The sequence below is a fragment of the Sebastes fasciatus genome, chromosome 12 (assembly GCF_043250625.1).
Source record: "Sebastes fasciatus isolate fSebFas1 chromosome 12, fSebFas1.pri, whole genome shotgun sequence".
NCBI classification, from domain to species: domain Eukaryota; kingdom Metazoa; phylum Chordata; class Actinopteri; order Perciformes; family Sebastidae; genus Sebastes; species Sebastes fasciatus.
This window is the reverse complement of record NC_133806.1, coordinates 9,368,628-9,394,395: the sequence shown is the minus strand read 5'-3', so window position 1 is coordinate 9,394,395 and position 25,768 is coordinate 9,368,628. Positions and strand designations below refer to the sequence as shown.

The following is a 25,768-nucleotide window of genomic DNA, read 5'->3' as shown; positions in this document are numbered from 1 at the left end:
TGAAAATGGGTTCTATGGGTACCCACGAGTCTCCCCTTTACAGACATGCCCACTTTATGATAATCACATGCAGTTTTGGGGCAAGTCATAGTCAAGTCAGCACACTGACACACTGACAGCTGTTGTTGCCTGTTGGATTTGAGTTTGCCATGTTATGATTTGAGCATATTTTGTATGCTAAATGCAGTACCTGTGAGGGCTTCTGGAAAATATTTGTCATTGTTTTGTGTTGTTAATTGATTTCCAATAATAAATATATACCTACGTTTGTATAAAGCAAGTATATTTGCCCACTCCCATGTTGATAAGAGTATTAAATACTTGACAAATCTCCCTTAAAGGTACATTTTGAACAGTTAAAACATTTGTGATTAATTTGTGATTCATCGGGATTAACTATTTTAATCGATTGACAGCCCTAGTAAAAACTCATTGTCATCACCTATCTTCAAGATGTACTAATAGACTCCTGCAGCAGAGATGCTATACCGAGTGTGTGCAGTTCAACTGTATTTTTCTGTATCTCTCTCTTCTGCACATACATTTACAAGGCTCCTTCACTCACTGCCAGCTTACAGCAAATAGAAATATGACTCACATAAAATCCTGGCACACACCACAGCATCCTCATGCATGACTGTAGTCTCTACTGCTGTTTTTGTACTTAAGATACAGTAAGATTCTAACAGACACACGTTCACGCATGAAATTTACATTAAAATATGTTGCTCTGAGCATAATGTCTCTATCATCATTTAGTCATCAGTAAAATGATGAGCAGGATATTTGACCTCACTGCTTATTAACTTAATTTTTGCATTATATTTGATATAACAGTCAGCGTTTTGGGAGCAGCGTGGCACAAAGCAAATACAACCGAATCCTCTGCTTACATTTAAAATTAAAAATTATATTAGTAACAACACATATCATTTTACAAGCTTTGATCTGCTCAAATAAGTCATCCCAAAAAGGAAGGAGATCATCCTTTCCCTCTAACTAACTTGATAACTGACAGAGACAGCGGCGACACATCTAACCAGACCACATGCCTTTTGTTGCTCATTAAAGTACTTTGATAAACATTATAAGTAAAGCTCACTTGACTTTATAACAAAGTGTAATAAACTGTGACACCAGACGACACTATAAGCATTTTTGTATTTTATTAAGAATGACTAAATAAGTATGAAAACATGCTTTGTAAACAAGTAACAGTAAAACAAACATAACAATCAATTGAAAAACTGTGTTAATGAAGTCATCAGTATTGTGTCTTTAAATAAACGGCCCACATTTCAGATGTGTGTTGCGTTCAAATAAACTGTTATATCAAAACCCCCACATTAATGCAATAAGGAGTGGAATTCCCTTTAAAAACAGCTGTGTAACTTGTAATCAACATTTAAATTTAAAAAACATCAGAGTAAATCAATACAGCAGTGCTGCTGTGTTAGCAGTGGGGTGTGAGGTCAGTAGCGTTCTTTGGGCTCGCTGAATTTGCGCTTCTTCTTCGGCACGGAGGTGGACGGCGTCTCCTGGCTGTTGGGGATGTTATACTGAGAAATCTGAAAACAGCAGAAGAAGACACACCCAGTTGGCAAGAAGACAACCCAAGAATCTGATGTGTCTACTGACAGACAACATCCCACTCTGAGATCAGTGCTGACTCATCTGTGAAGCAAACAGGGCTCCTACGCATTTTCCATTTCAAAATGCATCCTGTATCTTCAAGTAGAAATGCTTTTTATGTAAAAGCACAGCTTTTTTTTATTTGCTCGCTGCATTTACAGCTTTATGTTAAATTATTAATATTAAATTAAAATCAGATTAGAGTGTTTAAACACTGTAAGGGAGAGTTTCTCACCGCTTTGTCCTTCATAGCTGTCGGCTTCTTGTTGTTCAGGCTTCTTGTTGTCAGGTTTGTCTCCTGTCCACACACACACACACGCACGCACGCACACACAAACACACACACACACACACACACACACACACACACACACACACACACACACACACACACACACACACACACACCAAGGCAGTGATAAGAGAATCATCTGCTAATGAGGATCTCATCAACATTTGTAATATTAAAGGAAAAGTGTGTAGCATTTAGGAGGATCTATTGGCAGAAATGCAATATAATATTAATAACTATGTTTTCTTTAGTGTATAATCACCTGAAAATAATAATCGGTGTGTTTTCGTCGTCTTAGAATGAGCCGTTTATATCTACATAGGGAGCGGGTCCTCTCCACGGACTCTGTCATTTTTCTACAGCAGCCCAGAACGGACAAACCAAACACTGGGACGTTCACGTTTTCACGTCGGCCAACGTAGTTCTCCTACAAGCTTGGCACTCGGGAGAAGTTTAAGTAGGTTGCGATCTGCAACCTCACTGCTAGACGCCGCCAAATCCTACACATGGCCCTTTAAATAAATAACTTCTTAAATTTGGAAAGATCTTCTTGCGGCACATTCCTAAAACAAGTGAATAGTGTTTTTGGAGTAAAGTATAATATTCACTTTTTCCATCTGTTCTAGCCTCAATCACAATGGATACGTTTACATACACAATACTCAAGTAGCCCAGTAGGTCTATGCATATAAATGATTTAAAGGGACAGTGTGTAGGATTTGGCGGCATCTAGTGGTGTGGTTGATGGAAGAAACAGCTGCAGAGTCTGTAATCTATCTCCCATCTCCTTCACATGAAGAAGTAGAATCCAGAAGGGACATAAGAACTGTGGATGACATCGCAACCAACTGAGTACCCCTCCTCTCACTAATCCCTTTCCAAGACTGCGGTAACGTGAGCCGCCGAGTGCAAAACCATGGTAACGCCGTTCTAAGCCAACGAAAACACAACGATTAATAGTTTCAGCTGATTAAACACTAATGAAAATATAATTATTATATACAATTTCTACTAATAGATCCCCTGAAAAGTTACACACTGTTCAGATACGTAAGTTCATATTTAATTGTGAAAAACCTAGATGCTCAAAAGATCATTATGGGTTTAATTTGGCTAACCTATGCTCAGTCATGGAGAGATAAATTCTGCTGAATGGTTCATTAACAAATCAAAGAGAATCTAAATGTTTTCCAGGTTGAAGGGGTCTCAGGTCATCTATCTGTAACAGCGTGTTGAGTTTTGAGTGGCTGACTGACCGTAGTGGTCATGATGATCCGTCCACTCCTGGTCTTCAGGCCCACCTTCATGTCAGAGATCTTCTTCACCATCTGAGAGGGGACAGATGGTCCGTAACGCGACTGATCCATTAAGTGCACTCAAAGTGGACCCTTCGCTGCGTGTTGACACAGAGCCCAACCCTCATTCTGCTGAGAAACCCTTCACATGTTTTTGGAATAATCATTCAAAACAACTGGTGGCGCCTTGAGTTGAGACGTGTGTCTATTCATCAATAGTTCAACCAGATATGAAAAGATTTTCTTCACATTTCAATTGTGTCTCGGCTGCCACCAGTTGTTACAAAAAAGAAACACTTTCTCCAAAGTGCTCTTGAAAGAAAAAAGGGATGAATCCTCAACCTGCCCCCGTCCACTTCAGGGAACAATGATGAATCAGGCTAATAGGAGTTGAATGTATAAATCTTGCTTTCTGCAGCAGAAGCTTGAAATCCTTTTAGGTGTTGAGGTCAGTGTAGTAAATGTCACACATACCTCTGTGGTGTCCTCTTCTTCCATCTTCTCATCACAGCTCATCTGGATCTCTTGAGTTCATTAAAAAAAAAAGATAGTGATGTTAGTGAAGTCATGTCCAATAATCTGAATTATTATTTTTAGGTAATTGGGATCTCTGTAAATTTAACAGTAAATCTGAAGTTTTTTAAGAGAACTAACATGTTATGGTGTAAAAATCAACAACAACAAGCTGAATTTCATTTTAACAGTACTCAACCCCAAGTTAACATACTTTATGACACCCTAAGATTACGACATGTACCCTTATAGTGATGTTCAACATGTTTCAGAATGGAAAAACACGTTTATATGTTTTAATCTCCTAAACACCGGCCACAAGGTCAAACTGAACCCTGGAGAGGTTATTATGATGTACACAGCTGAAGTGAAATGGAAGGAGGATTTACCGGTGTTGTCCAAGTCTGTGTTCTCGTTGTCAGGTTTCTCCACGTCGTCAATCACATGAGTCTAAAGATTAAAACATGTTATCTGAACACCGTGACCGCAACATGCTGACCACAACAACTGACTGCCTTTGATAACACGCTGACTCACACGTCGGACCTGTAGCCTCACTTGCATTTGCAACATTTAGGCATTTCCCAAATCACGTGTCAATCACGGAGCTGTTCAACACGTTGCACACTGTCTTATGTTATTACAAAAAATGTCACGCTGATCTTAAAGATGTCCATGTAGAGCACATTTCCTAAAAGCAAAACTGACCTGAGGCCTGAACTACGAAGCACTGATTTGGGGTTAGCGGGGTAACTTCAGGTTTAACTCTGGGTTTTCAGTCCACTTCTTACCGGGGTAGATTGCCATGGCAACAGCAGATTATGTTCGAGATAAGAGATCAACTCATATAAAAGCACCGCCTACTGACCAATCAGAGCTCGGTGCGTACATTGTAAAATAATGTTACACAAAGACAAAGAAGTTAAAGTCATAATCCAGGCTAAAATGAACACAGTTTAAACTGACAAATGCAGAAAGGAACTGCTTACTGCTTTGAATTATGTTTTTATATTCATCTTTTTATTTGCTCTAAGTCTGTTTCACACTGCCGGAGTCGGGAACGCAGCCGAAAGAAGCTTAAATTGTCATTTTTCTCTAAGGGATAATTGAAGTTACTTCTGTTCTTCTATACTGTTCCATAAGCAACATATTCATTTAACTGAATACAAGTAGAGCGAGCAATGATATTATATGTTCATTAACGCATTCACACAGTTAGTGATTTTTTCTTTTGCCAACTGTCCTTCCTGCATTTGGCAGCTTCAACTGTGTTCATTTTAGTCTGGATTATGTGTTTAACTTCTTCGTATTTGTCTAATATGACAGTAGACTTGTCCATGTTTGTGATTGGTTACATGCTGCAAACACCACCCCTTTATGTGAACGCGCTCATAGCCAGATTGAGAACCCCTGGGTTGATTTACACAGTTGATAACCACCGTCGTAGTTCTTAGCGGGATCGCGTTTGTTAGGGTTAGTCAAGCCAGATAAGGAGAAGATACCCTGGGTATGTTGAACTCATTTCTTAGTACAGGCCTATGGTGGAAAAATCATGAATTTGACAATAAATTGATCTACTGTGGATATAAAAAAGAAAAACAAATGCACAAAACAGTATTGTCTTATTTGAGAGTAAAGAAGCATTACATTGTCAATTCCCAAACCTACTTGGGTTATCATTTATTGGTGTTTTTAAAGCCTATTCATGATTACAATGGTTATTTTGCCCTGCTGAGTGTAAACAAGCTGCACGTCTGAGTTGTTAGTGTGCTGACCTGCGACAGAACGCCCTCCTCCTCCATCTTCAGAACCCACTTCTCCGTCACATGAACACTCTGCTCCACCTGCAGACATTTAGCAACATGACCACAAAAAGCTGTCCATTAAAGACGAAAAACAAGGAGTTACTACGCTTTAACATATTTATTAGAGCACATATAAAAGGCTTTACAATGCATCGCTGCCTACCTCGAGTGAGGTTTACATTTTCATTTCCTTTCATTCACCTGCTCCAGTCTCTGTCTCTCTGTGGCCATGTCAAACTTCAAAGAGTGGAAGGGGGTGGTCACCTCGCCCATGGTGAGTTTGACCGGCTCCCTCTCAAACTCCATGGTGTCGCCCTTAGCCTCCATGAAGCCCGGCGGCTGGTAGTCCTGAGGAGTGACTGAAAGGAAAAAACAGACAAACACAGAGGAACAAACGGTGAACAAGAAAGAAACAGCATGCCGGATCATGTTCAAATTCTAACTGCTGACAAATCCCAACCCTGTACACACAAACACTTTCTCATTCTAGCAAATTTCTTCACACTCTCAGATCAATGTGGTGCTTCATTTTACAAACAAAGAGGGAAGTGTGTATGTCCTTGTGGTTAAAACTCCAAATTGTTATGTTTTCACATCAACTCTCAAAACCAAATGTCATGTGATATGACTGGAATATTTGTAACCACAGTTTAAAAACACATTGTGCAAATACTGCACATGCAGCATTACTTGTCTAACATTTTAAATCCTGCAAAACAAAGACTGACAGATATGCAGCTACTGTATGCGGAGATCTGCCTTGTTGAGCTTGGCAAATCATTTTGTGCATTTTTGTGATTAACAGGCAAGAAGAGCAGTCTCAAAGGCATCAAAATAAAAATGGACAGTAAAGCATTTGTAAAATCTATAAATGTGGGCGAAAAAAAATTGCAAATGTAGCACCACATATAAAAGAAAAACATTTATCTTCCGTTTAACACAGAAATGTGTCTTTTGAGTAGGTTTTTTGGCTAGTTGCAAATCACTATTGATTTGCAAATATGGAATTTTGTGTCTGGTTTGTATTTCTGCATTGGGCAACTTTTTTGTCTCCTTTTGAAACTGGTTTCTCCACCTGCCCTGGCAGACTGCCCCTCAGCAAGACACTGAACCTTTAGTTGCTCAATGAAGTCAGATTAGCGCATCAGCTACATGTCTAAAATACGTTTTGAGAGCTTAAAGGCTGCATCACATGTCAGAGAGTTCACGCAGTGCAGGTTTTATAACAAACACATCTACAACATGTACAAAGCTTTAACGTCTTTTGCTCAATTCCATTTAAGCTGCACTTATAGAAATAATAGTGTCTCGTGTGTGTTTTGTGTGTTACCATTGTCATAGTAAGCCAGCTTCATGTTGAGGCAGACATTTTCTGGTAGAGGACCCAGGTTCTGCATCAGAGTGTAGAGCTTCCTCACCAGCAGGATGCTGGCCTTCTTGGTGTTGCCGCATGACATTGAAGACACCTTGTTTTTGTTGTTGCTGAAAAAGAAAGGAGGCAGGATGAGAAATGAACACTAACCATTAGTCCAGTGCTGCCATAAAAGTACCATTTGTACATGAATTACTCACCCTGTGTTACCTTGAATTCTTAAAGAAAACTTTGTTTTTCTCGCATGCCACCACAGTGAACGGAGAATCAACAAACAGAGGCACGTCTGAAGTAAATTTACTTCATTTTTCTATGTTTTTTGATTCTCAAAAATTCAAGGTAACACAGGGCGAGTAATTGATATACAAATGCTTATTATGTGGGTGAAGTATTCATTTAAATGTGACTGCTCTTTCAGTCACTTTGCCAGGTAACCATTATGGTAACGTTTTGTTGGATTAGAAGGTACAGTCTCACTTTACATGACTTATGACTGGAGACTCAAACTACGTTTAACACTCCACCCAGTTTTGCTGCAACCACAAGTCACTGAAATATATATTTTACCTTTTCAAGTCTGCCAAGTCCATCATTATTTTAAGTATAATTCCAAACAACATGTTTATTTTAAATTATAATTAAAATGCTAAAGTTTTCTAAAAAAAATACTATATCAACATGCCATACTGATATCTGTAGAAACGTGTATTAAATGATATACAGACATTTGGATTTTTATGTTTTGTTCATTTAATGTAATAGTGCTGTAATAAAAATAGCAACTTAGGTTTAAGTGTTTCGCTCATATCTAGGCTGAGATGTAGTTACAGAATCTATTTTTGTTTCATACACTCCTACAGTAGGGAATACTTTTTACAACTTTGAAGCCACATGTGAATTTAAGAAATTAAAGGTGTCACAGAGGTTAACTTGTGCACTCACTAGACAGAAAATCAAGTTACTTCCTGTTATGTGAGTGTACAGCCAAGGCCAGAGATGATTCATACCTTATTATTATTTATTATTATTATATATTATACATTAGAATTTTCCTTTTGTTTGTTTCCTGCATTGACATTAGGTTTATTTAATGTCTTATGAACATCTCATAACTGTCAAGATAAAGAAAAATCCTACATTTCAAACTCCATCTGCGCTCCTTTCGCTGTGTAATGGATCCTAAACTGGTAATACTCAGTCACCTTCTGAAAGACAAGACAAGACAGGTGCTGTATACGCAATAATCATGTAACAGCTTGTTATCTGAACTGTAGTTTTCCATTGTTAAACATCAACAACGGCAAGAAGACAACCTGCACATTACCTGGGGGTTCTCTGGGTCAGTGTAGAGCTAAAAAAAAAAGGACCAAATGGATAAAACGTCAACACCGTGACTATTTCTGGATTTCATTCAGGCCTTATAGAAAAGACTAAATGCTGCACAACATCAGCTCAAAAGGTGTGTAAAGTTACAGTTCCTAGTATTTGCCTGCTAATCTTTGTGTCACTGTGACTTTCACAAGCAGGCTCCTCACCCCAATGTGTTCATCACAATTAAAAATTCAAAAAGACAACACAGAAGAAGTCAAAAATAAAACAAAATACTCACAGACATAATGACTGTCCGCAGCTGGTGGGGAAAAAATAATAATAACTTTGACCACATTATGAGACACGGGAAAACAATTTGTATTTGGACTTACTCCGCTGGTTGTGATTTATGTTTTCTAATTCATAATGACTCAATCAGATGTAAATATAAAATCTTCTGACTTATGGAAAAGGTTGAATATGACTTACATACTTCTTCTGGATGGCGTCAAAGCATCCCTGCATCCTGGAGGAATTACAAAAACACATCTAATTATCTGTGACACATATCCTGCAACATTTTTCCACATACAGTTGATACTGTTTTCCTTGTGACCCTTATCAATGACTGTGGCCTTGAAGTTGTTGTTGTTTACCATTGAACAATCTGACTGGCACCGGGACAGCTGCGCTCCTCTCTAAGGATCATCACTTTCTGATCTGTGGGAAGAAAAAAGGGGAGGTTAGAATCTTCTTTGTAATTATTTCCAAATGTTAAATAGACCTTGATAGCCACTGGAATGTGCAGATAAATAAGTTTCCATCTGTAATCCAACCTTCAACATATTTGCTGCCGTAGGCTTTCTCTGGGAAAAGGCCCCGGAGGTATGTGATGCCAGACACTGCGATGGCCAGAAGCTTCTTTATAACAACCAAGGACTGCTGCTCTGAGAGAACCTGATTAGGCAACAGCTGAGTATCCTGCATGAGTGAAATAAATGAATCACATACTGAGCACTGCTTACTCATCACAGTTAACACAAAACACAAGAAATCAGCCAACAGCTGCATTTGAAGGACAACATATTTCATAACATATTGAATACTATTATCCAAGATAAATACAACATACAAGCAAAATATTTATAATGAGAATGTTTCATTATATGTTCCTTGTGATGTTCATGGCCCTTAATATTGGTGTTGATCATCATTTTACAATATATAGTTGTGGGAGATTTTTAAAAAGATTTTAAGAAATAGTTTTTTGGCAAGTAATGAAAAACTTGTTTAAAAAAAAAAACTGGTGTAAAAAGATGCAACAAAGATAATCACCACAAACCAAGTGGCCTCAACTGTGCCTTATGAATATATGATGATCATAGATTTTGTATATAAATCCTGGAGAACCCCTCCGACCCCCTCCATGATGAGCTAGTCAAGATGAGGAGCACCTTCAGCCACGGACTCATTCCCCTCGGCACAACACAAAGCGCCTGGGTCAGTCCTTCATGCTGGTAGCCATCAGGCTCCACAATCAAACCCTAACCCTACATATGAGAACTAGGAGGACTTTAAGAACTTTAAACACGCACTATCTGCAACCATCTTGGACTCTAACCACTGGCGCACTTTACACTTACTGTACACTATACATCCTATATACCACTTTATAGACTGCACATATATACATATTACATTTATTTATTGACGGACTGTACGAACTATGTTCACCCATTCACTGTGTATCTTTTATATCTCTATTTATTGTCTTTATAATTTTTGTATACCTGTACCTCTCCTGTGTTTCACTCTGTTTGCTGATATTGCTGCTTTGACACCTGAATTTCCCTCTGGGGATTAATAAAGGTTAATCTTATCTTATCTTATCTTATCTTAACATCTGAATCAGAGTAGTTCAAGCACTCACATTCATGTTGTGAAGTAGAGGTATAGAGTAGCATAACATCTACGTACTAAAAAAGTACAAGTACCTCAAACTTCTAGTACATGAGTAAATGTAATAACTGACTAACTACTGTTACAAATGCCAGCTATAGCTAACAGTGTTTGCAGCTACACAAAACACTGAATCTACATTAGCTAAGATACGATAAGATAAGATATTCCTTTATTAGACCTGCAGTGGGGAAATGTGCAGTGTACAGCAGCAAAGGGGATAGTGCAAAACACAAGAAGCATCAGCTAACACAGTAAAAAAAGAGCTAAACAAAGTGTAACAAAATATGAACCATTTACAGTATTACAGTTACAGTTATTGTTACAGACAATAAACAGACTATTAACAAGTGGTAAATGATATTGCACAGTGAGAATGAAATTAAATTCCACCTGAAAATATCAGGTTAGTGTCAGTTTATTTATATATACAGTAAGTTTACCTGTTCACTTCTAACTTGTTGAACACAGGCCATTGCAGTGGTGAGAGACAACACAAGATAGAAGCTGCAAAAAAACAGAGACAAATTATGTGAAAGTGGCATATACAAGATTACTTTAGCTGGCTAGTTTAGTACTATTACATTACTGTAAACTACAACTACAAGTTCACCTGTTAGCCAACGTTAGCTACAGTCACATTTAGCTAAAACAGTTTCTACCACACTGAGATGAAGCTGTTACTAACCTAGCCTGTTCACAATGAGCTTGTAATGTTACTTACATGACAACAATGAAGAATATTTGACCAAATAGAACAATATAATACAATCAAACCTGTGTTTTAAAGATTTTGAAAGCAAGCTGGCAGCATGGATGTAGGCTAGCAACCGTTCCCGCGTGATTGTTTGATTGACGGGTCAAGTAGCCAATCACAGAGCAGGGGGCTTGTCCAACGCATAGCTCCAAAGTGAACTTTTTATTTTCATATTTTAACTAATAACGACATGGCTGTCAATCATCTCGTTAAACTAACTGTGGTGTATTCATTCATTAATATATTATTAGTATAATAAGTGAAAAAAAAACAGCATGTTGCATATATATCTTTTGTGTTGTTCAGGTTGGGTTCAGGTGCTTTGTGTTGATGCAGTGCGGCACTTCCCCCAAGTCTATATTCTGTAAACTCATTGGTCGACGGGGCTGTCAATCAAAGAGAACGTCGCTGATACTGCCATCCCATTGGCTCTGCGCGAACCGTCACTACTCGCCTATTGGTTACTGTATATGTCAATCACAAGCATAGGTCCAAAGTTTAATGCATTTTTTTTCTTTTTCTTTTTTTACTAATAACGACATGGCTGTCAATCATCTCGTTGAACTAACTGTGGTGTATTCATTCATTAATATAATATTAATATAATAAGTAAAAAAAACAAAAAACAGCATGTTGCATTTTTTTTTTCTTCTTTTTATTGAACAAATTCACATTTATAAACAACATGGCTCATAGATCATTGCATTATAGTAAAAGGACACGGTGCATACAGAACAAGAACAAATAAAATATGTCAAATTAAACATGCAAATAAAAAATAAATGAAATTAAGGGCTGGGGCTGTACCTGTAATTCATATTCTTCTATTATGCTAAGAAGTTTCAAAGCATTTTTTTCATGACATTAAGGGCTTTTATGTAAGATAGAAACTCATAATGAAACACATTAAACCTAGGTTTCACTTTCATATTTGGATTTGTGCAAATAACATTTTCCAAGAATGAGAATGTTATTCACCAGAAAGTCATCTTTGTTATTGTCCATGACAAGACCATAAACAATGTCCTTTGGGAGAAGTTTCCCAGATGAGAAACTTTTGGGAAAAGCCAGTCATTTATATCAAGCCATAAAGCTCCAGAATACATACAATGAAAAAATAAATGATCAGTAGTTTCAGTATCATCACAAAATATACAGTTATTGGTTTCAATTCCAAATCGTTGTCGCAACAAATCACTGGATGGATACACTCCGTTTAATATTTTAAAATGGATTTGCATGTTGCATACTAACTGTGGTGTATTAATTCATTGATATAATATTAGTATAATAAGTTAAAAAAAAAAAAACAGCATGTTGAATTTTTATTGAACAAATTCAAATTTATAAACAACATGGCTCATAGATCATTGCATTAGAGTAAAGGGACAAGGTGCATATAGAACAAGAACAAATAAAATATATAAAATTATACATGAAAATAATAATAAATTAAATTAAGGGCTATAGGGCTGTACCTGTAATTCATATTCTTTATTATACTAAGAAGTTTCAATGCATTTTTGTTTTTGGCTTCAATTCCAAATCGTTGTTACAACAAATCACTGGATGGATACACTGTTTAATATTTTAAAATGGATTTGCATGTTGCATATATCTATAGATAGATAGATAGACACATAGATAGTAACTTTATTGATCCCGAGGGAAATTCAAGTTTCCAGCATCGCAGTTCCCAAGTGCAAAATATGTTAGTAAAAAGGCAGGCAAAAAGTTAGTAGTGCAAAGTACAAAGTACAAAAAAATATACCAGATATAAAAATAAAAGGAGATGAAGAAAACTGTTAAAACTGAATATAGTGCAGGGTAACAGCTAAGATACACGACTATTAAAAAAGTGCAGAAGAGAGTGGTAAAAATGAGTATAGTGCAGGGTAATTCCAGTAGCTTAGTCCCAAGTGCACTGTATGCATTATTATCTGAGTATAATAAGAGAATAATAAGTTAAAAAAAAAACAGCATGTTGCATAATTAAGGCAAGATTAAAAAAAGAATAAGATAAAATAAAGTAAAATAAATTTAAATAGGTAGATAGATAGAAGTAAAAGAATGATGGCTAAAAGGATGGTGTTTAATAGGGTGATGGATAAAAAGATGATGTTTTAAAACAAAAAAAAACAGCATGTTGCATAATTAAGACAAGATTAAAAAAAGAATAAGATAAAATAAAGTAAAATAAATTTAAATAGGTAGATAGATAGAAGTAAAAGAATGATGGCTAAAAGGATGGTGTTTAATAGGGTGATGGATAAAAAGATGATGTTTTAAAACAAAAAAAAACAGCATGTTGCATAATTAAGGCAAGATTAAAAAAGAAAAAGATAAAATAAAGTAAAATAAATTTAAATAGGTAGATAGATAGAAGTAATGTAATGATGGCTAAAAGGATGGTGTTTAATAGGGTGATGGATAAAAAGATGATGTTTTAAAACAAAAAAAAACAGCATGTTGCATAATTAAGGCAAGATTAAAAAAGAAAAAGATAAAATAAAGTAAAATAAATATAAATAGGTGGATAGATAGAAGTAATGTAATGATGGCTAAAAGGATGGTGTTTAATAGGGTGATGGATAAAAGATGATGTTTTAAAACAAAAAAAAACAGCATGTTGCATAATTAAGGCAAGATTAAAAAAGAAAAAGATAAACCAGATAAAATGCTGTTTTTTTTTTTTAAAAACAGCATGTTGCATATATATATCTTTTGTGTCGGTCAGGTCGGTTCAGGTGCTTTGTGTTGATGCAGTGCGGCACTTCCCCCAAGTCTCCATTCTGTTAAATCATTGGTCGACGGGGCTGTCAATCAAAGAGAACGTCGCTGTTAACGCCACCCCATTGGCTGTACGTGAACCGACACTCCTCGCCTATTGGCTACTGTATATGTCAATCACACAGTAGGAACCCCCCCCCCTTCGTTGGTGACGTCACATCTCGTTACGCCATTTTTGTTGGGGAGCAGCAGTCGTGTCCAGAAAAAGGAGGATTAGATTCAGTTCAGGTACAATCAAACAGTACACCTCGTTTATATTCATCTTCTTCAGAGTTCATCTGGTAAAAACGGGGACAACTGTGCTTTGTCCATATCACACTCAACACAATGTCGTCAGAAAACCTGGACTCGGACACTCAGGTGGACTACGAGGACGAAAAACAGGTGGGTTTGTCTTCATGTTGTTGGCTGAGCATGCTAAGCTAGAAGAGGCTAACACACAGCAGCTAGTGTGTTATGCTGCTCAGCGCTGCAGCAAAGGCAGGGAGGACTCCTGGAAGACATTTATAGATATAGAGAGCTAGGATGAGCAGTTAGGTGTGTTGACAATGCTTTTTTATCATAGCTGTCCCATCTTCCAGAGCACCTTGTGTCACTTTGTTGTGTCCCTTTGCCTTGTGTGTCATTGGTTGAGTCCACAGCAGCTCGGGGCCTCATTGGTCTGTGCTCAAAACGTGCCATGGAGGGCCTACTGTGTCCAAATAAAGACATGCATTTCACTCAGTAGACAGATGTTGAACTGGTGAACACATCTGCATTGTCTTCGTCCCTAACTTGCACACATGGGGTTGATATTCCTGATGGTCTTCTCCTGACAGTGACAACAACTGCAGTGTGACATCGCTTCCGCATTTCCATACAGTGCCACAGCAATGACAGTGTTGTGCATAATATAGTTCTTGGATCAATGCTTAATCAATTAATCTGTTGACATCAGTATGGGTCACAACATGCATGTGGTGTGATTAGTTTTTCCTCAGCTACAAAGGCCTGCAGTTTGTTTTTGCTACTTAAGTTTGTTGATCTTTGATATTATATAAATCATATATATCTACCATATACTAATAATATAATATAATAATTCACAGCAGTCCCATCTTACAGAGCACCCTGCCAGTGTTGTCACTTTGTTTTGTCCCTTGCCTTGTGTGTCATTGGTTGGCGGGTCCACAGCAGCTTGGGGCCTCATTGGTCTGTCCTGTGAGGGTCTCAAAAACGTGCCATGGAGGGCCTACTGTGTCCAAATAAAGACATGCATTAGATGTTGAACTGGGTGAAAACATATGCGTTGAAAATATAGACTGTCTTCGTCCCTAACTTGCACATGGGCTTGATATTCCTGATGTTCTTCTCCTGACAGTGACAACAACTGCAGTGTGACATCGCTCCCGCATTTCCATACAGTGCCACAGCAACGACAGTGTTGTGCATTATAGTTCTTGGATCAATGCTAAGTTAGATGTGTTGAAATGTTTTTTTATCGTAGCTGTCCCATCTTCCAGAGCACCTTACCAGTGTGTCACTTTGTTTTGTCCCTTTGCCTTGTGTGTCATTGGTTGAGTCCACAGCAGCTCGGGGCCTCATTGGTCTGTCCTGTGAGGGTCTCCAAAACGTGCCATGGAGGGCCTACTGTGTCCAAATAAAGACATGCATTACTGGTTTCACTCAGTAGAGGTTGAACTGGTGAAAACATATGCATTGTCTTCGTCCCTAACTTGCGCATGGGCTTGATATTCCTGATGGTCTTCTTCTCCTGACAGTGACAACAACTGCAGTGTGACATCGCTTCCACATTTCCATACAATGCCACAGCAACGACAGTGTTGTGCATAATATAGTTCTTGGATCAATGCTTAATCAATTAATCTGTTGACATCAGTATGGGTCACAACATGCATCCAGTGTGATTCATTTTTTCTCAGCTACGAAGGCCTGCAGTTTGTTTGTACAATGGTTTCATCGTAGCTGTCCCATCTTCCAGAGCACCTTTATCAGTGTGCCACTTCGTTTTGTCCCTTTGCCTTGTGTGTCATTGGTTGAGTCCGCAGCAGCTCGGGGCCTCATTGGTCTGTCCTGTGAGGGTCTCAAAACGTGCCATGGAGGGCCTACTGTGTCCAAATAACGACATGCATTAGTGGTTTCACTAACATATGCATTGACAATATAGACTGTCTTCGTCCCTAACTTGCACATGGGCTTGATATTCCTGGAGGTCTTCTTCTCCCTGACAGTGACAACAACTGCAGTGTGACATCGCTTCCGCATTTCCATACATTGCCACAGCAACGACAGTATTGTGCATAATATAGTTCTTGGATCAATGCTTAATCAATTAATCTGTTGACATCAGTATAGGTCAGACGTGCATCTGGTATGATTAGCTTTCCTCAGCTATGAAGGCCTGCAGTTTTTTTTGTTCTACTTGATCTTTGATATTATATAAATCACAATATCTACCATATACAGAAATAAACATGTCATGCACTTTAGGGAGGAATCTGATGTAGCAGTTGGTTTGTTCAGTCTTATGAAGGGCTCATTGCATGGGTGGACATATGGTCTCAAATAAGTACAAAATGCAAGTCTCCCTCAAAAATAATCCAAGGCACACTGTAGTGTTTGAACAAAATTAAAATGCCTTCATTTTACATGGCAATAATTGTTTAAAATGACCAACGCGTTGCGACCAACATAGGTCTTCATCTGGGTCACTGAAGCAGTTGTTTTGTTTTGATAATTCAGATTCAGATAAATTATAATGAATTGTTAATGTTTTATTAAAAAAACAAAACCATACAGGAGATATAATTGCAGCTAATTGTTTTCACAGGTAAGTTCCCGTCAACAAACGTGAACGCCTCTGAACTGGTTTCTCAACAGCAAGCCTAATTAGTTAATAAATATTGATGTAATGCCCAGCGCTTAACATGCCCCAGCTGCACAGCAGGTTATACGTTTCAAATTCAGATTTCTGTTTATATAACTTGTTGTTTTTTATGCTTAAGCTTGACTGTGTGCACACATACAGTGCATTAAGTTGTAGTGAATGGTACTTGTTTTGATAAACACAGTAATACTAATGTAGTTACTGTCAAACTGAAATCACTCAAAAAGCACTCTGGGTAAAATAAGGGACACATTTGTGCCTCCTAAAACGCACAGACCCAAAATCTATTTTGTTTTTCAATATCGTTTGTAAAGATAACAAATATATCATGAAGATTTGTGCATAGATGTGTATTTTAACAGTCCTATTAAGTAATGATAATATTTTTTCACTCATTGAAGTGGGTTACAGTTTCAGTGAGGCACTGGAACACGCAGATATATATCATCATATAGTGTGGAAGAAATGTTATTTCAAACTTTGATGCTACTTAAGTAGATTTTTATAGTTATGCACATACCTGTTTAAAACTTTGCACAAAGACTGTTGTCGGATTCTGCAGTTTCCCTGCATTGGGGCCGAATATAGTAGCTCATAAATTTCTCGTCATGGACCCAAGTGAATCAGCACAGTCGGTGCCACACGTCCCCCCTCCTCCTGAGGGAATGTGTTCATCGGCTCCTGTGTCCTGAGTCACATTTTATCCCTGCCCCAGCAAGCTCTGCAGGCTGAGTGCCCTATCTTGTCTGCATAGTGGAAGTAGGTCTATGCTGTGTGCTGCTCGCTCAAGGTATATGCAGGGAGTGCATAAATGGCCTTAGGAGTTTGTCTATTGTAGCCCCTGCGTGCACTTTACACCTAGATAGTACTAGCCTGCAGTCAAACACTTGATTCTCGTTTGTACACAAACAAGGTGTGCCCTGGTGGCCCAAATTACTGGCCTCAATATCTACCTGACAGGGACTTGGCTAGTGTCAGGCGTCTGTAACCGCGTCCTGGTGTCGTGAGATCTCAAAAGCATTGTCAAGTTATTGTTTCTTGACCTCAATTCTCATATTTTTCTCTAAAAGAAAGACATAAATATATAACCAATGAATGCACAATAACAGAAAACAAGGAGTCATGGTATTTACTGTAAACGTTGATATTTATTGCAGCCAAAGCGTGACCCCCCACAGGAAGCAGAAAACAAGGTTTATGTCCACATTAACTGGAAATAACAGCAGATGAAAACTTGTGTTTTAGCAATTAACATGACTTGCTCATCATGCTTAACGGGAAGTTGCAGGATTTAATTGTAAGCACAAATTGTGCTGAAAGTTTTCTTATGTGGGACACTTTATTGCTTTACAGTAATAGGTTCATGTTGAACAGGACTTGTATAGACTTGCGAGGGTCAGAGTTCATTCTTCATCGACTAGTTATAGATTTAACAGATGCAGACATGTTGCTGTTCTGCACAAAATCCTTGTCAACATGATTACCAAAGAAGGCATTAGTTGTTATCAATGTGAGCTTCCAAAAATCATTTAGACCTCTTATTTTCAGATGTGTTTTTGTTCCAAGCTTTGACCACATCTTGAGTTATTCCTTTATTCCTCTCAGTTATGATGTTAATATGAAAGACTGTAACAGAAGAACATTCATGTTGTGACTCATACTTTCATGAAGTATCTTCAGTTCCCGCTAGTCATTGTCACAGTATTTTAGCCCACTTCGTAGCAGAGTTTTCAAGAGCAGTTTTAGTATTTCTGAAGAGTGAAGTGGTCCTGTTTATCACCGTAGACTTTACTGCAGGAATTTAGGTGTTTGTGTAGAAGCAGCATTTTTGGATTTTTAGGCTGACCATAAATGAGTGCCTGGCACATAAACAACAGCTGTTCCAGTTGTGCTTAACTTTTTCAAAAGATGTATCGGATGAATGGGGCCCTGTTTTCTGCAAAGGAGGAGTGCTTATGTTCGTTTGTTCTTGTCTCCACAGGACTCCCAGGAGAAAAATGCAAACCCTGTGAAGGCAGAGGAGGCCAAGCTGAAGGCAAAGTACCCCGGCCTGGGCCAGAAGCCCGGCGGCTCAGACTTCCTGATGAAGAGACTACAGAAAGGGGTAGGTGACCAGGTCTCAGGTTCTGTGATGAAACGCATCACTGTCACTGAAAAATCACCTTGAAAAACCCAAAGCACTGTTGGAAAAGCAAAATTCCTTCCTTCACTTCCTTTTATATTTGTCGTAATCTTGCAGATAACTGACCTCATATAGACATCATATTGAGATGTTTCTAGCTTGGCTACTATGGAGTTTTATTGTAAAAAATGGCCTAGACACACCGAACCAACAAAGAACTAACCGAGATGAAGGTTGATTGTTGCGTTGCCTCCCGTCGCCTGTGTTTTGACCAAGAAGATATGCTCGAACACGTTGCAAAAACTACAGCCAACGGCCAATTACCACATACGTTCTGCGCCTGCATGAGAGGATATAACTACACCAGCAGGTAGCAGTAGTCTGTATTCATCATTCAAAAGCAGAAACCAGAAGACTGAGGACATACATACGGATATACAAGCCGTTGTTATGATACGTACATGAAATAAGACTAGGCACGCAAAGTGCATTATCATACTGTCGGAGATGTGTCGGTGGTTTTGTCCCCGTGCTTTTCACGGGGCTGATGCCCGCTCGCTCGCTCTCATCCCCGGCTCTCTGAAGCCCTGTACCCTGCTGTTGCCCGGCAAAGGCAGCGGTGCCGGCAGCACGGAGGTCCCCAGGGACTACTAATACAATAACCTTTTATTTTGATGTTCCCGAATTCACGAATATGTAGGATATTACTACTGACATTCATGTAATATTACATCAAGTGAGATCTGATCACAAGTAGTCACTGGAGACGCATGGATGACGCATTCTAATGCCTGGTGTGAACAAACATACTTAAAGCTGTCCACTTCTGATTGGATCACTCAGGACACCTAAGGGCAATTTAGAGTCAACAGTTAACCTGACCTGAATGTCTTTGGACTGTGGGAGGAAGCCGGAAGAAAACCCACGCTAACACAGGGAGAACATGCAAACCCCACACAGAAGGACTCCAAGCCGGGTGTGTGCCCTCTTGACTTTACTCGTTTGCTTGCTTTCCTCACTTCTGTCTCTCTTCTCGTGCACTGATTCACTTAAACTGAACAGCCAATCAGAGTGATTTCTTTCACTGACGAGTTCCGTCGCCGATTCAAAATGCTGAATCGGCCAAAAAAGGCGACAGACGCTTACCAAGGGCCCCAAACTGGCCAGCGGCCGACCGTCCGCTTGGTGTGTCAGGGCCTTAAAACATGATAAACGTTATGTGTCCTTCACAACCAAAGAGCAAGGGCTTCTATCTAGAGCTGCCATGTTGTAGTCCATTCAACAATCCTCTAGGGCTAAATCCATTGAAGCAGAGAGAAAAATAATTTCTCCATCAACTGAACCTCAGTAGACCAGAATGCAATGCAGCCACATTGGTGGCATGTGAAATACAACAGCCTGTTTGGCAGATTATTTTATCTGTAATTTGAACAGCAGGGTAGACAACGGCATCGTTCTCTCTCCTCTCTCACTTTTCCTCATCTGGAAAAAAAGTGTTGCTCTCTCCACCTACACGAGCTGTGTACTGTATGTTACAGAGAACTTCCACCTCTGGAGATTGTTGAAAGTCAATCTGGGAAATCACTGACAAGGAGTAGGAGTAGCTGAGGCGGGCTGAGGGGAAAGCCAAAAAGTAAATTGCAGTACTTAATCATGAGATAACTCCCAGGGACTGATTATATCAAAGGAGGGGGGGGATTGAATCTGCAAAAACAATACTCCACTTGATCATTCCATTAAAAAGTTAAATAATTGAACCCTTTCATGTTTTGGTGTTTAAAGAATAGGTTACATTTCACAAGTCCATCTTGATACTACTCACTGTAATAATTCCTCCAGTCCATACTGGCTGTGAAAATATTCCACTTTAAGAGATGGGGTACACAATCCACATCCCTGGTGTGCAAAAATGCATTCCAGGTAATTTCATACTAACAAGACTCAAACTCTGAAACATAACAACCTGATTTGACTAAAGTAGGGATGTCACGTTGAGGAGATTTTCCCACCGGTTAATAAACTTGTGACAACGCCGGTGTTACAGATCGCTGCAGGGCTGCAGGTTTCCACCTGACGCAGCTGCACCGCGCACACTGTCTGCGACCGCTCCGTCCTCCTCACGGCGATTATTAACTCATTAACATTATGTTTCCCTTATAGAATTGGGTTTAAATCTGAAATATTGACAAATAGCCGCTTTAGTTTTTTCGCTTTGACACCAAATCCTCCGCCATCGTCTTATCTGTCAACTCTTTCTCGTCCTATGTGTGTGAAATCTGACTACTACTCTGACAGACACTTTCACTTTCAGTTTGTAGGGTCCGTCATCTGACTTTGTATTGATAATACGCCGTTGATTCGTGAAAATGAACGAAATGTACAGTATTGCACAGTATTGTCCATGTGGCAAACCGTGCGCCATCCCCTCTGCGGTTGTAGGCGCACTGTCTGCAACAATTAGGTCTATTTTTTGCATACGCTTGCAAGTTGAGCATTTGTCCGTGCAGGATTCGCCATTGCTCTCCGATGCTGTAGTTGGTCCTGTGAACAAATCTGCAACAAACATATGGGAAGGAGGCAGGTAATGCCACAGGCAAGCCCAGCGTGAGAAGCAAGCAACGGGCCTGACTCATATTAGCTTTAGCTGAACTTTGAATACATTTTTGCACAGAATGAGGACTGTGGATTTTGTCCTACATCACTTATATTGGGATTGCATTGGGAAAGGTCCTCCACGGGGCCAGAATGGACACGAGGAACAATTGCAGGGACTGATAACTCTTTCAATGTACATATGGGCATGTGAGTATTGTTTAAGACATAAGTCAAATCCATGTTGTCTTGTTTTCTTTGCTCCACTGAAATCAGTAAGCAGCATGTCTCACCTCTTATCTCTTGTCTCACACAGCAAAAGTACTTTGACTCAGGCGACTACAACATGGCCAAGGCCAAGATGAAGAAGCTTCCCGTGGCAGGGCCCGACAAGAACCTGGTGACCGGCGACCACATTCCCACGCCGCAGGACCTGCCCCAGAGGAAGTCCTCCTTGGTGACCAGCAAGCTAGCCGGCTAGCCTCCCATCGACCCAGAAGCACCCTCACCCCCCCTGGGGCTCCCGTCAAAATGTCCCTCCTCCTCACCCGTGTCCCCAATATGTCCATCCCCTACCCCTCTCTTCCCTTTCTCATCCCCAGGCACCACTGGCTTTAACATGTCGGGCAGAGTTGTATAAGTTGAAACTCCATTTTGCTTGTATGTGGGTGGGGCGGGGTGGGAGGGAGGGATGGAGGTTTAGGCGGCGGATGGATGGAGGTCGCAGCCTTCTCTGCCTTCCCACCACGCACAGCTCTGCCCCCTCTGCGCACTCTGCTCTACCGCCTCCCTTATGTCTTGGTTTTTCGGTGTTCCAAGATGCATCACAGTAGGTGTGTCAGCGGGCAGGGGTTGGATGGGGTGAGTTAATGCACTTTGTAGTCTGTATAGTATGCTTTGTTCTTTTTTTTTTGCATCCTAAATGACACCAAAATGATGTGTGTAAGGGAGTTAGGAACCATGATCGCAGCGCGTTCTCTGATCTTTATGTTCCCTATCTATGCTGGTGGCTGGCTTCGGCGGGGAGGGGTTGGAAAGATGTATGTGAATAACCGCTTGCATACCAAATCTGTGAGGGGCAGCTGCCTAGCTTAAGAGTTCTTTAGCATTCGCTGACACCATATTGGGAAATGGGGGAAAAACGAATCGAGGCGTCCTTATCATCTCATCCTTCGGTCACCTTTTTCGTCAAACAAAACCCGAGGTCATCTGCTGCAGTTTCAGCCAAGCGGGGGTTTGAAGCACCACTTTTTTTTTCTCTTTCTCTCTGCTCATGTTGCTTTAATTCTTGACTCCCTTTGCTCTTCTCTCTAAATATGCTGCATGATTGTAACATGTAACAGAAAAAGAAATTTAACATGTTTTTTTTTTGTTTTTAACGGGAGTGGGGTATCTGCTTAGTGATAGGAAGTATCAAAACAAACACACGAGGCCCTGAAACGTCCACAGTCACACTTCCTTCCTTCCTTCCTTCCTTTCCTTTCCTTTTTGCTGTCCCGACAATCCATGTACACACGCTCCTGTTAGCGGCCAAGGGCAAGAGCCAGCTGAGTATATCCTTGTATTATTTTTAATGGCTGGGAACCTTGCCAATCTCTTTGGTTCAGTCTTAGTTTGGTGGCTGTTGAGTTGCATCAAGACGTGTGTTCACTAAGAGCCTAAAAGATTTGTGGGGGTATTGAAGCACCCTGCATAGAGTGTATATGCTTCTGTAAATAATACACACAAAAAAAAAGCACGTAGTTCGTGATATGCTTGGCGCTTTGAGGACCAGACCAGCTGACACGCCTGAGAGAAGCGCTAGTGCTAAATCGACTCACTTGGGATTACATCCTGGGATTTCTGGCTTGGAAATTTGGTGCTTTACCAACGGAGCCAAAATTTCACACTGCAGCTATCATCAGGCTCAGAGACTGTGGGTTCGCCTTGTCTTTTTCAATGTGACTGTTAACCATCTAATCTCGCTCACATTGTGATGTGACCAGGCAGACTGCAGCCCAGGCTGGTCTGGCTCATGTTGTGTTTGGATCTCATGGAGGTATGAAAAAGTGACGTGATCATGATCCAGACATCTTACTTTCTTGTCATCTTTTAAACGCCACTAAAAAAGTTAGCATTTCAGTGTCACACGCGTCAACACGTGTATTTTGACTAGACTGCCATATCCGATCACGAAAGACAAAAATAGTCATAGCCTTCATACATGTAGTTGCGTCCCGCAATGGCACGTGCTGTGAAAATCAGACGTTTGGGACCGACCAAAAGAGTTATTCTTAGTCAAGCTGCTTGTTAAAGCTAAAAAAAAAAAAGACGTTGATTTCTTCATCTTTTTGTTGGAGATTATTTTCTCCATGTTTCAACACTTTCAGAATATACTGTATATCACAGTCAGATGCAGTGGTTCCCTTCACGTTGTGAAACACTAACTTTACTAAAAGAATACTACTACTTTACTTCCCTTAAATCTTAGTTGGAGTATAGACCTGCTTCTACTACCAGCGCACCGTAGAACAAACTGACCCGCTACACAGACTGATCTTTGATCTCAGGGGGTGTCAGAGGGGAAACAGCAGGCGACCTGGTAACAACAGGTGTCAGCCCAGCTCCCAAGATCGTCATCGCAGGCTTAAAGTGGGACACTGCATGCCTGCAGGATGCGCTCACCCGAACACTTGGCAAAGCAGAGAGGAGATTTTGTAACACACGGTGAGGGGGCAAAGTGCGAGCGCGTGCTCTTCGCTCTGATCCCACCCGTTAATGTGGTTCAACCTCTAAAAGAGGTTGATCAACAAATCTGCAGACTTTGAATGCGTGCCGTCCACACATTCAAGAATCTGAACCGGACGCCCCGCGGTCACTGAGAATCAGCCTCCTTGTATAATACTGCTTCAGGGAACCTTCACAAACGCACTCTCCACCACGTAGGCTAGGTGATAGCAGGGTGCATGCACCATCACATTCTCAACCTCACTTCTTTTTTCATTGAGACTTTAAAAATGTGTCAAATGTGCAGTGGACGAAAGAGAACTGACCTGTACGTATGTGCTTGTTATGGCGTTGTATGAATGCACTGCTTTTCTCTGTTCCAGCCATTGTAAATAGACTTCAACAGGAAGGGATTTTTGTGTTGTTTCCCACCTGCTTTTCACTCTTTCATAGCCTGAGCTATTTTCTGATTCAATGGTTCCTCTCTCCTTTCAGTTTAACACTACTTCTGCTCTATCTTAGTGAATTGCAGAGGCTGTGTGAATCTGTATCATATGAAAATATGTGTAAATGCTGCTGATTCAGTCAACGACAAATCTAAGAGATGATACCCTGTAAAGAACACCTGTCCTCTTGATTCTACCAGTCCGACTCTGTTCTCCCCGAGTGTCTTTGTTTCAGAGTCCTATAGCTCCTGTTGCAAAGTCAAATCAGTTGAGACTGGTCAACCTCAATGTAAATTCTACCACTAAATTTGAAAGGTGTATTGTTGAATTTGATCCAACTTTTGGTCCGGACAGAGCCAGAAAGTTCTGGAACGCTTTGTGTCACTTCGATTGACAAGAACAGACCATTTAGCATCATATTGTGTTTAAAAACCTACAGTTTTGTGCTTTAAAAAGTAAAGATTGTTAAGAGAAATGGGTGAATAAGCTACAACGTGTTATATGAAACAACAGTGGACAGGAGTTCTTGAATGCTACGTTATGTTTGGCTTTGCACAGAGCGGTTCAACGAGAGGAAATGGCAGGGTATGTTTCAAACCCAACACACAGGGTGTCTCTCGTTCAGCTATATAAACACGTGCCAGAATGTATAAAGGAATGACAGGCTGTGTGCTCTGAAGTACTTTTGTGCTGCTTTTACCTTATCCGTTTTCTTGTTGTTTTGCAAGTAAATGTTTCTTCTTTTTTTTTTTTCCTTGTGTTCTCTTACTGCATAATTAGTATATTTCATCCTGGCCCAAGATAACTGCAGGGAAATCAGAGGCACCCTTGCTTCCAAGAGGGAAAAAAAAAGGGTTTACATGATAAAGAGGATGACTGGAGAACACAGGAATGATTTTAAGACTTCAGAAAGTACAGGAGTACTTGGAATGTTTCAGTTGTGTGGGAGTAGGTGAGAGGATTTTTGTCAGTATTTGAAATAAACTTTTACATTAATAAGATTTCCTTGTAGTTTTTTGTTGATGTTAGGTCTTTTCTCTTGTGCCACTGAAGTATTTGTCCTGCACACATGGACTCTAATGAGAAAAGGTCCCAAGTTGAAGTGTAAAAGGCTGAATCTTGTGGGTAAACATATAATGGAGATGATTAAAGGAGTGCAACTTCCCTCTGACCACTAGGGGGAAGCACACAGTCATTTATTTCTTACATGGCTCTCAGTTGAGGACAGAAAGTTCTGGCTATTTCCGGCATTCCTAACATAGTATGGAATTTTTTTGTTCTGTGAAGAA

General features: G+C 39.8%; 2 protein-coding genes across 6 annotated transcripts; one reads left to right on the top strand and one right to left on the bottom strand.

The window, feature by feature from the left end:
• Positions 1 to 1,152: 1,152 nt before the first annotated feature.
• Positions 1,153 to 11,048, bottom strand: hormad1 (HORMA domain containing 1). Of its 5 annotated transcripts, none has more exons than XM_074653024.1 (16): positions 10,957 to 11,048; positions 10,623 to 10,686; positions 9,057 to 9,201; positions 8,877 to 8,940; positions 8,710 to 8,746; positions 8,519 to 8,539; positions 8,234 to 8,260; positions 8,047 to 8,114; positions 6,868 to 7,019; positions 5,739 to 5,896; positions 5,508 to 5,576; positions 4,122 to 4,182; positions 3,694 to 3,743; positions 3,181 to 3,252; positions 1,868 to 1,930; positions 1,153 to 1,568 (listed from the first exon to the last, which is right to left on the bottom strand). In XM_074653024.1, the coding sequence occupies exons 2-16, from the start codon at positions 10,653 to 10,655 to the stop codon at positions 1,473 to 1,475; spliced, it is 1,116 nt and encodes a 371-aa protein (XP_074509125.1). In that variant the 5' UTR covers positions 10,656 to 10,686; positions 10,957 to 11,048; the 3' UTR covers positions 1,153 to 1,472. The 5 variants fall into 5 exon arrangements, with proteins under 5 accessions (XP_074509125.1, XP_074509128.1, XP_074509127.1 ...); XM_074653027.1 differs by having other exon boundaries at positions 3,226 to 3,252; XM_074653026.1 differs by having other exon boundaries at positions 8,047 to 8,111.
• A 2,844-nt stretch (positions 11,049 to 13,892) lies between these two features.
• On the top strand, positions 13,893 to 25,480 carry ensab (endosulfine alpha b). Its single transcript, XM_074653023.1, has 3 exons — positions 13,893 to 14,110; positions 18,595 to 18,717; positions 21,644 to 25,480. The coding sequence occupies exons 1-3, from the start codon at positions 14,054 to 14,056 to the stop codon at positions 21,806 to 21,808; spliced, it is 345 nt and encodes a 114-aa protein (XP_074509124.1). The 5' UTR covers positions 13,893 to 14,053; the 3' UTR covers positions 21,809 to 25,480.
• Positions 25,481 to 25,768: the final 288 nt, after the last annotated feature.